General features: G+C 49.1%; 1 protein-coding gene across 1 annotated transcript in view; it reads left to right on the top strand.

Annotated features, from left to right (window-relative positions):
• The first annotated feature begins 388 nt into the window (after positions 1-388).
• The window catches only part of LOC147086570 (interleukin-6 receptor subunit alpha-like), a 71,835-nt gene continuing 60,946 nt past the window's right edge, over positions 389-11,277 (top strand). Inside the window, exon 1 of the mRNA XM_085978272.1 lies at positions 389-479. Within this exon, the coding sequence (XP_085834398.1) occupies positions 389-479 (91 nt within the window). The remainder of the gene's footprint in view (positions 480-11,277) is intronic.

Genomic DNA, 11,277 nt, shown 5'->3' with positions numbered 1-11,277 from the left:
TTCCGTCCCTCCCTCTTGCGGTGTGAGCCCCGAGTGTGACCGACCGATCAGCCCCGCCCCTGCATTATGCAAACAATGAGCAGGACAAGTTCCCTAACGCGTTTCCCTGCTGCTCACAGTCCCAGTCATTAGCCGAGGGGAAGTCGAGTGCCTGTCAGAACAAGGCAGCCAGCAGATAAGGGACCATCGCTCGCGGTGAAGCTAGACGAGGTCGGGTGGTGGTGGGGAAGAGGCGGCGGTGCGGGGGGAGGTAATTGCGGAAGAATCGAGCCTCCACCACACACCTCCGACCTATCAGGATCTGCGGTGAGACCTGGGCCAGATCCCACCCGCGATTGCCCTTCCGGCCCGACCCGCGGCCACGATAGGCGGATGCCTGGGTACAGATATGGCGATCCGTGCAGCCCGCGACCTGCTCGCTCTCGTCACGCTGCTGTTCTTCTGCCCTGCCGCTGGCAAGGATTATTGCCCCCAAGCAGGTACTTCGGGTTGGGGGGGTGGTGAGGGGGGAGAGGGGCAACGTCTTTGCTTAACGATCAGGGCGAATGCTGGACAGTTTTAAAACTGCTGAACTGGCACTGTGTAAAACATCTTTCTAAATCCGCGGTTCAGATCTCGAACACTCTCTCTCTCTCTCTCACTGCTCCTTTCGTTATCTTTCCCTCACTTTTTCTCTCCCCTGTCTCCTTCATCGCTCTCTTCTTCATTTCCCTCTCTCCTTTCTCTCCTCTTCCTTCACCCCTTTCTCTCTCTCCTCTCTCCTTTCTTTCTCTGCCTATTTCAGCGCTCACTATCCCCCGACACTCTCTCTCCCCTTCTTTACCTCTCTCTTCTTTCCTGCTCTGTCTCTTTCTCCTTTTTTGCTGTCTCCTCTCTCTCTCTCTCTCTCCTCTCTCTCTTTCTCTCTCCCCCCTTCTTTCTCTCTCTGTCTCTCTCCCCTTCTTTCTCTCTCTGTCTCTCTTCCCTTCTTTCTTTCTCTCCTCTCTCTCTTTCCTTTCCTCTCTCCCCTTCTTTCTCTCTCTGTCTCTCTCCCCTTCTCTCTCTCTCTGTCTCTCTCCCCTTCTCTCTCTCTCTGTCTCTCTCCCCTTCTCTCTCTCTCTCTCTCTCTCTCTCTCTCTCTCTCTGTCTCTCTCTCTCTCTGTCTCTCTCCCCTTCTCTCTCTCTGTCTCTCTCTCTGTCTCTCTCTCTCTGTCTCTCTCTCTGTCTCTCTCCCCTTCTCTCTCTCTGTCTCTCTCTCTCTGTCTCTCTCCCCTTCTCTCTCTCTGTCTCTCTCTCTCTGCCTCTCTCACCTCTCTCTCTGTCTCTCTCACCTTCTCTCTCTCTGTCTCTCTCTCCCCTTCTCTCTCTCTGTCTCTCTCACCTCTCTCTCTGTCTCTCCCCCCTTCTCTCTCTCTGTCTCTCTCACCTTCTCTCTCTCTGTCTCTCTCTCTCTCTCTCTCTGTCTCTCTCCCCTTCTCTCTCTCTGTCTCTCTCTCTCTCTCTCTCTGTCTCTCTCACCTTCTCTCTCTCTGTCTCTCTCTCTCTCTCTCTCTGTCTCTCTCCCCTTCTCTCTCTCTGTCTCTCTCCCCTTCTCTCTCTCTGTCTCTCCCCCCTTCTCTCTCTCTGTCTCTCTCCCCTTCTCTCTCTCTGTCTCTCTCCCCTTCTCTCTCTCTGTCTCTCCCCCCTTCTCTCTCTCTGTCTCTCTCTCTCTCTCTCTGTCTCTCCCCCCTTCTCTCTCTCTGTCTCTCTCTCTCTCTCTGTCTCTCTCAGTTCAGTTCAGTTCAGTTCAAATGCTTTATTGGCATGAAAGTTTACAGAGAACCATATTGCCAAAGCTTACATTGCAAAAAGGTACAGTTTTCCAACATTCTGTAGGTGTCAATCGATTTGACATTTGTTGGGTATATACAATATTACTTTTAAACAATATTAATTTTAAACAGTCTTTCTACTTCATTTGGTACGTTCAATATTAATTTTAAACAGTCTTACTTTTAAACAGTCCTCAGGTTGTGACATGTTGTTACATATTTAGCCCCAAGGTATGGTCTGTCTCCTTCTCCTAGGACTAATCTCAATTTTGACAGATCATCCAATTCCTTGAAATCTGGGGTTGTTTGGCTTAGCTTGTTGAATAATATGTTTCTTGATGTGTTGAATTTTTCGCATTTTAGGAGGAAATGCATTTCTGTTTCAACCTCGCCAGCCAGACATTGATCGCATATTCTATTCTCTCTAGGCTGCCAGGATTTCTTGTATCTGCCTTTTTCAATTTCCAGTTGGTGGTCGCTTAGTCTGTACCTGGTGAGGGTCTGTCTCTGTTTTGTGTCTCTGATGGTCGTGAGGTAGTCTGCCAGTTTATATTCTCTTTTTAGGGCCCGGTAACATTCTAATCTGCTTTGGCTTTCGGTTATTTTGTTCCAATGTTCCAGGTAGGTTTCTTTGCATTTTTTAATGATTTGGTTCACTCGGATTGGTGTTTGGACGGCTGTGTTGGTCTGGGGCTGGTCAGGGTCCGGCTGAGTACTTAGTTTCAGTAGCAGCTGACTCAGGGGACTCTTTTCTGGGTTTAGCTCTTGGGTCTGAAAGGCTTTGAAATGAAGGGTGTCTGGGGAGCTAGATTTGAGGTGATTTAGGAAGTTTAGTGCTCGTTTTTGGATGTTTATTATCAGTGGGTATCTGCCTAGTTCGGCTCTGCATGCATTTGTTGGCGTTTTTCTTTGGGTGCGAAGGATGCTTCGGCAGAATTCTGCATGTAGGGCTTCTATTGTGTGTTTTTCCCATTTAGTGTAGCTTTGGTGATTTAGCGGGCCCCATACTTCACTACCGTACAGTGCAATGGGCAGGATTATGCTGTCAAAAATTTTGAGCCAGATTTTGATTGGGATTTGGATGTTGTAGAATTTTCTTTTTATTGCATATAGGGCTCTTCGGGCTTTTTCTTTTAGTGCATTCACTGCTATGCTGAAGCTCCCTGATGCTGTAATAGTTAGACCAAGGTAGGTGTAGCTCATAGTGTGTCCTATAGTGGTATCACTGAGGGTAAACTGGTATTTGTTTTCCTGACATCTGGGTCTTTTCTGAAAAATCATGATGTTGGTTTTCTTTAGATTTACTGTTAGAGCCCAATTTTGGCAGTATTTGTCGAGTAGGTCTAGTTGTTGTTGTAATCCCTGTTTAATCTCTCTGTCTCTCTCCCCTTCTCTCTCTCTGTCTCTCTCCCCTTCTCTCTCTCTGTCTCTCTCACCTTCTCTCTCTCTCTCTCTCTGTCTCTCTCTCCCCTTCTCTCTCTCTGTCTCTCTCACCTTCTTTCTCTCTGTCTCTCCCCTTCTCTCTCTCTGTCTCTCCCCCCTTCTCTCTCTCTGTCTCTCTCACCTTCTCTCTCTCTGTCTCTCTCCCCTTCTCTCTCTCTGTCTCTCTCCCCTTCTCTCTCTCTGTCTCTCTCCCCTTCTCTCTCTCTGTCTCTCCCCCCTTCTCTCTCTCTGTCTCTCTCCCCTTCTCTCTCTCTGTCTCTCCCCCCTTCTCTCTCTCTGTCTCTCTCCCCTTCTCTCTCTCTGTCTCTCTCCCCTTCTCTCTCTCTGTCTCTCTCACCTTCTCTCTCTCTGTCTCTCTCCCCTTCTCTCTCTCTGTCTCTCTCCCCTTCTCTCTCTCTGTCTCTCTCCCCTTCTCTCTCTCTGTCTCTCTCCCCTTCTCTCTCTCTGTCTCTCCAATTCCAATTCCAATTTCCAATTAAAATGCTTTATTGGCATGAAAGTTTACAGAGAACCATATTGCCAAAGCTTACATAGCAAAAAGGTACAGTTTTCCAACATTCTGTAGGTGTCAATCGATTTGACATTTGTTGGGTACATACAATATTACTTTTAAACAATATTAATTTTAAACAGTCTTTGTACTTCATTTGGTACGTTCAATATTAATTTTAAACAGTCTTAATTTTAAACAGTCCTCAGGTTGTGACATGTTGTTACATATTGGGCCCCAAGGTATGGTCTGTCTCCTTCTCCTAGGACTAATCTCAATTTTGACAGGTCATCCAATTCCTTGAAATCTGGGGTTGTTTGGCTGAGCTTGTTGAATAATATGTTTCTTGATGTGTTGAATTTTTCGCATTTTAGGAGGAAATGCATTTCTGTTTCAACCTCGCCGGCCAGACATTGATCGCATATTCTATTCTCTCTCTCTCTCTCTCTCTGTCTCTCTCTCTCTCTCTGTCTCTCTCTCTTTCTCTCTCTCTCTCTCACCTTCTCTCTCTTTGTCTCTCTCACCTTCTCTCTCTCTGTCTCTCTCCCCTTCTCTCTCTCTCTGTCTCTCTCCCCTTCTCTCTCTCTCTGTCTCTCTCCCCTTCTCTCTCTCTGTCTCTCTCACCTTCTCTCTCTCTGTCTCTCTCCCCTTCTCTCTCTCTGTCTCTCTCACCTTCTCTCTCTCTGTCTCTCTCACCTTCTCTCTCTTTGTCTCCCTCCCCTTCTTTCTGTTTCTCCTCTCTCGCTGACGCCTTTGTCACGTTCTCTCCCTCCTTCCCTCTCCCTCCTCTTTTTCTCCCTCACTCCTTTTTCTCTCTCTTTACCTGTCGTGTGACTTCACAAATTTTCCAACTTTCATTCCCTTTTCTTTCTCACCTTTGCAGGAGCATCCAACTGCTCCTTTGCAAGTTATGGAGTAGCGGGGAAGATCGGGCTGCCGTTATGTCAAGTTATATATAAATCAAGTTGTTATTATGTGGTCAAAAACTGACAATGATGACTATACAGGAGGAGAGTGAACTGCGACCGCCTTGGTGCCTGTGGGACTCAACGAGACCCAGTCCATGGTCAGATGTCACTCGAAGTGATTTGAAATAGTAACAGGCCTGATTCTGTTACAGGATGTTTTAATGGGGACAGTATCTTCACAGGAAAATCCTTTGGGAAATGGTTTGGCAATTTGTCAAAGTCACTTATTCGTTTTGTAAAGATTTATCTCCAGTCAGTGTTGTTGAGCCTTTTTCAATGTAACAACATAAGTAAAGGACCAGGAAGGTGATTGACTCATCAAAGCCCATCGCTCTAGTCCCCTAACTCTCCCATTGAAGCCCATCCCTCTCGTCCCCTAACTCTCCCATCGAAGCCCATCCCTCTAGTCCCCTAACTCTCCCATCGAAGCCCATCCCTCTAGTCCCCTAACTCTCCCATCGAAGCCCATCCCCCTAGTCCCCTAACTCTCCCATCGAAGCCCATCCCTCTAGTCCCCTAACTCTCCCATCGAAGCCCATCCCTCTAGTCCCCTAACTCTCCCATCGAAGCCCATCCCTCTAGTCCCCTAACTCTCCCATCGAAGCCCATCCCTCTAGTCCCCTAACTCTCCCATCGAGAGAGAGAGGGACAGATGGAGAGAGAGAGAGACAGATGGAGAGAGAGGGACAGATGGAGAGAGAGGGACAGATGGACAGAGAGAGGGACAGATGGAGAGAGAGAGGGACAGATGGAGAGAGAGAGAGGGACTGGAGAAAAAGCCCGAAGAGCCCTATATGCAATAAAAAGAAAATTCTACAACATCCAAATCCCAATCAAAATCTGGCTAAAAATATTTGACAGCATAATCCTGCCCATTGCACTGTACGGTAGTGAAGTATGGGGCCCGCTAAATCACCAAAGCTACACTAAATGGGAAAAACACACAATAGAAGCCCTACATGCAGAATTCTGCCGAAGCATCCTTCGCACCCAAAGAAAAACGCCAACAAATGCATGCAGAGCCGAACTAGGCAGATACCCACTGATAATAAACATCCAAAAACGAGCACTAAACTTCCTAAATCACCTCAAATCTAGCTCCCCAGACACCCTTCATTTCAAAGCCTTTCAGACCCAAGAGCTAAACCCAGAAAAGAGTCCCCTGAGTCAGCTGCTACTGAAACTAAGTACTCAGCCGGACCCTGACCAGCCCCAGACCAACACAGCCGTCCAAACACCAATCCGAGTGAACCAAATCATTAAACAATGCAAAGAAACCTACCTGGAACATTGGAACAAAATAACCGAAAGCCAAAGCAGATTAGAATGTTACCGGGCCCTAAAAAGAGAATATAAACTGGCAGACTACCTCACGACCATCAGAGACACAAAACAGAGACAGACCCTCACCAGGTACAGACTAAGCGACCACCAACTGGAAATTGAAAAAGGCAGATACAAGAAATCCTGGCAGTCTAGAGAGAATAGAATATGCGATCAATGTCTGGCCGGCGAGGTTGAAACAGAAATGCATTTCCTCCTAAAATGCGAAAAATTCAACACATCAAGAAACATATTATTCAACAAGCTAAGCCAAACAACCCCCGATTTCAAGGAATTGGATGACCTGTCAAAATTGAGATTAGTCCTGGGAGAAGGAGACAGACCATACCTTGGGGCCAAATATGTAACAACATGTCACAACCTGAGGACTGTTTAAAATTAAGACTGTTTAAAATTAATATTGAACGTACCAAATGAAGTACAAAGACTGTTTAAAATTAATATTGTTTAAAAGTAATATTGTATGTACCCAACAAATGTCAAATCGATTGACACCTACAGAATGTTGGAAAACTGTACCTTTTTGCTATGTAAGCTTTGGCAATATGGTTCTCTGTAAACTTTCATGCCAATAAAGCATTTGAACTGAACTGAACTGAACTGAGAGAGGGGGAAGGAGAGAGAGAGAGAGAGAGAGACAGACAGACAGAGAGAGAGACAGAGAGAGACAGAGAGAGACAGAGAGAGAGAGAGAGCGAGAGAGCGAGAGAGAGAGAGAGAGAGAGACAGAGAGAGAGAGAGACAGAGAGAGAGAGACAGAGAGACCAATGACACTGAGGATGGGTTTCCGAAATAACTTTCCTTTTCTCTCCGACATTTTTGGCCCAGTAGATTTTAGTGTTTCCAGGCCTATCGATCACCAGCTGTGTGGATAGGAGGCCACAGATTGTCTGCAGTTTTTGGGGAGTCCTGTTCACCCATCACCCCCTGTGCTCACTGACCTACATTGGCTCCCCGGTCCGGCAACGCCTCGATTTTAAAATTCTCATCCTCCTGTTCAAATCCCCTCCGCGGCCTCCTTGCCCCCCTCCCTATCTCTGTGACCTCCTCCAGCTCCACAGCCCTCCGAGATCTCGGCGCTCCTCCAATTCCGCCCTCTCGCGCATCCCCCCGATTTCCATCGCTCCACCATTGGCGGTCGTGCCTTCAGCCGCCTGGGCCCCGAGCTCTGGAAATCCCTCCCTAAACCTCTCCGCCTCTCTCTCCTCCTCCTTTAAGACGCTCCTTAAAACCGACCTCTTTGACCAAGCTTTTGGTCACCTGTCCTAATATCCCCTTATGTGGCTCGGGGTCAAATCTTGTCTGATAATCGCTCCTGTGAAGCGCCCTGGGACGTTTTACTACGTTAAAGGCGCTATATAAATGCACATTGTTGCTGTTGCTTAATTATAGAAAGGATGTTAAAGCCACAGGGAGCATAGATTTAGTGGAATGACGCCAGGGTTGGAAAACTATAGTAATGAGGAGAGACTTGAGATACTGGGACTGTTCCCACCGGAGCAGAGAAGGCTAAGAGGAGATTTAATGGAGTTTTTTTTAAATTATGAATAGATTTGATAGCGTCGATAAGGAAAGAGTATGTCCTCTGGTTGGGGAGTCTGTGGCAAGGGATCATCAATTTAAAACTAGCACTGAGAGAGTGAGGAGAGAGTTTAGGAGACATTTCTTTACACAGAGGGGGGGTTGAGGCTGAGACCACTGCCTCTTTTTAAGGAAAATTGGAAAACTATTGGAAGCAAAGGAAGAAGGTCTAGAACCAGGGGTCACAGTCTCAGGCTAAGGGGTCGGCCATTTAGAACTGAGATGAGAAGGAATTTCTTCACTCAGAGGGCGGTGAATCTTTGGAATTCTCTGCCCCAGAGGGCTGTGGAGGCTCAGTCGTTCAGTATATTCAAGGCTGAGATCGAGAGATTTTTGGACTCTAGGGGAATCAAGGAATCAAGGGATATGGGGATCGGGCGGGAAAGTGGAGTTGAGGTCGAAGATCATAGAATCACAGAAAGTTACAGCACGGAAGGAGGCCATTTCGGCCCATCGTGTCCGCGCCGGCCAACAACGAGCCCTCCAGCCTAATCCCACTTCCCAGCTCTTGGTCCATAGCCCTGCAGGTTAGAGCATCCCAAGTGCACATCCAAGTACTTTTTAAATGTGGTTCGGGTTCCTGCCTCTACCACCCTTTCAGGCGGTGAGTTCCAGACCCCCACAACCCTCTGGGTGAAGAAATTTCCCCTCAAATCCCCTTTAAACCTTCCACCAATTACTTTAAATCTGTGCCCCCTGGTTTTTGACCCCTCTGCTAAGGGAAATAGATCCTTTCTATCCACTTTATCCAGGCCCCTCATTATTTTATACACCTCAATAAGGTCTCCCCTCAGCCTCCTCTGTTCCAAGGAAAACAGGCCCAGCCTATCCAGTCTTTCCTCGTAGCTAAGATTCTCTACTCCCAGCAACATCCTTGTAAATCTCCTCTGTACCCTCTCTGGAGCAATCACATCTTTCCTGTAATGTGGTGACCAGAACTGCACGCAGTACTCTAGCTGAGGCCTAACTAGTGTTTTATACAGTTCAAGCATAATTCCCCCCCTGCCATGATCTTGTTGAATGGCGGAACAGGCGCGAGGGGCCGAATGGCCTACTCCTGCTCCTATTACTTATGTTCTTATACAGGGCTATGAAGAGAGAGAGAGAGAGAGAAGTGCAGTGGGAACAGTTTGGGATGGCTCCAGCAAAGAGCCAGCACAGACATGAGGGGCCGAATGGCCTCCTGAAGGTAAGCATGCAGGTGCAGCAGGCGGTTAAGAAGACAAATGGTATGTTGGCCTTCGTAATGAGAGGGTTTGAGTACAGGAGCAAGGATGTCTTGCTGCAGTTGTACAGGGCCTTGGTGAGACCACACCTTGAGTATTGTGTGCAGTTTTGGTCGCCTTATCTGAGGAAGGATGTTCTTGCCATGGAGGGAGTGCAGCGAAGATTCACCAGGCTGATACCTGGGATGGCAGGAATGATGTATGAGGAGAGATTGGGTCGATTGAGCTTATACTCGCTGGAGTTTAGAAGAATGAGAGGGGATCTCATCGAAACTTATAAAATTCTAACAGGACTGGACAGACTAGATGCAGGAAGGATGTTCCCGATGGCAGGGGAGTCCAGAACCAGGGGTCACAGGCTAAGGATAAGGGGTAAGCCATTTAGGACAGAGATGAGGAGGAATTTCTTCACCCAGAGAGTGGTGAACCTGTGGAATTCTCTACCACAGAAGGTAGTTGAGGCCAATTCATTAAATATATTCAAGAAGGAGTTAGATATATTTCTTAAGGCTAAAGGGATCAAGGGATATGGGGAGAAAGCAGGGACAGGGTACTGAATTTGGATGATCAGCCATGATCTCATTGAATGGCGGAGCAGACTCGAGGGGCCGAATGGCCTACTCCTGCTCCTATCTTCTATGTTTCTATGCTGTACAGGAATCAATTGACATCCAGTCTCATGGATCAGGTGGCTGCTGGAAGATTCCATTTTTACCACGTGAGAGGAAGGGGTGGGAGGGGGGTGAATGGAACGAACCATACTAAGCTTTCCACCCGCCCCCCCCTCCTCCTTCGCAAGTGTTAGCACCTCAAATTGCTCCCCCCACACACAGGAAAATGTATTTGGGTGTGACATTGAACTCTGCTGTAGGGGTGACCTCTTCTCCAAGGCTCCCCTGCAAGCACAGAACTTGCAGGTGCCTCAAGTCAGCCCTACTTCCTGAGTGAGCCCTGCAGCTAAGATTGCCATGTTAGGTGTCAGCCGTGGCCCAGTGGGTAGCACGCTCGCTTCTTGAGACAGAAGGTCGTGGGTTCGAGCCCCACTCCAGAGACTCGAGCCCATAATCCAGGCCGACACTCCCAGTGCCAATACTGAGGGAGCGCCGCACTGTCGGAGGGGCAGTACTGAGGGAGCGCCGCACTGTCGGAGGGGCGGTACTGAGGGAGTGCCCCACTGTCGGAGGGGCGGTACTGAGGGAGTGCCGCACTGTCGGAGGGGCAGTACTGAGGGGGCGCCGCACTGTCGGAGGGGCAGTACTGAGGGAGTGCCCCACTGTCGGAGGGGCGGTACTGAGAGAGTGCCGCACTGTCGGAGGGGCAGTACTGAGGGAGCGCCGCACTGTCGGAGGGGCGGTACTGAGGGAGCGCCGCACTGTCGGAGGGGCAGGACTGAGGGAGCGCCGCATTGTCGGAGGGGCAGTACTGAGGGGGCGCCGCACTGTCGGAGGGGCAGTACTGAGGGAGTGCCCCACTGTCGGAGGGGCGGTACTGAGAGAGTGCCGCACTGTCGGAGGGGCAGTACTGAGGGAGCGCCGCACTGTCGGAGGGGCGGTACTGAGGGAGCGCCGCACTGTCGGAGGGGCAGGACTGAGGGAGCGCCGCATTGTCGGAGGGGCAGTACTGAGGGAGCGCTGCACTGTCGGAGGGACAGTACTGAGGGAGCGCCGCACTGTCGGAGGGGCAGTACTGAGGGAGCGCTGCACTGTCGGAGGGGCAGTACTGAGGGAGCGCCGCATTGTCGGAGGGGCAGTACTGAGGGAGCGCTGTACTGTCAGAGGTGCCGTCTTTTGGGTGAGACGTTAAACCGAGGCCCCGTCTGCCCTCTCAGGTGGATGTAAAAGATCCCACGGCCACTATTGGAAGAAGAGCAGGGGGAGTTCTCCCCGGTGTCCTGGGGCCAATATTTATCCCTCAACCAACATCACTAAAAACAGATGATCTGGTTATTATCACATTACTGTTTGTGGGAGCTTGCTGTGCGCAAACTGGCTGCCGCGTTTCCTACATTACAACAGTGACCACACTTCAAATAGTACTTCATTGGCTGTAAAGCGCTTTGGGATGTCCTGAGGTGGTGACAGGCGCTGGAGAAACGCGAGTCTTTATTTATAGAGCCAGTTTAATGGGTGCTATAACTTGATCTCGAATTGCTGAGAATTATCTCACACAGTCAGGAGGGAGTGGTCCTTTAGCCTGTGTCAGCCTCAAGCCCAGAGCCCTGAGATGAAAGGGCAGCGATGAGTGTCTCCCCCGGCATTTGTGTTTTTGGTGTTAAGAGTGTTTTTCGGGGTGTGAAATAGGAAAATCAGATTTCACAGTGCCCAGGGTGTGTTAGATTCGATTCTGTTTTTCATTCCATTTCACACCTTGTGTTTATTTTGGTCAGGGTTATTCCCACACCCCCGCTCACACAGCCGGAGCTTGAACTGTGGGTC

This window comes from Somniosus microcephalus, unplaced genomic scaffold (assembly GCF_052327205.1).
Source record: "Somniosus microcephalus isolate GS21.2 unplaced genomic scaffold, FLI_Smic_1.0 unresolved_chr7, whole genome shotgun sequence".
NCBI classification, from domain to species: Eukaryota; Metazoa; Chordata; class Chondrichthyes; order Squaliformes; family Somniosidae; genus Somniosus; species Somniosus microcephalus.
The sequence above is the reverse complement of the archived record's forward strand: the minus strand, read 5'-3'. Positions and strand labels throughout refer to the sequence as shown.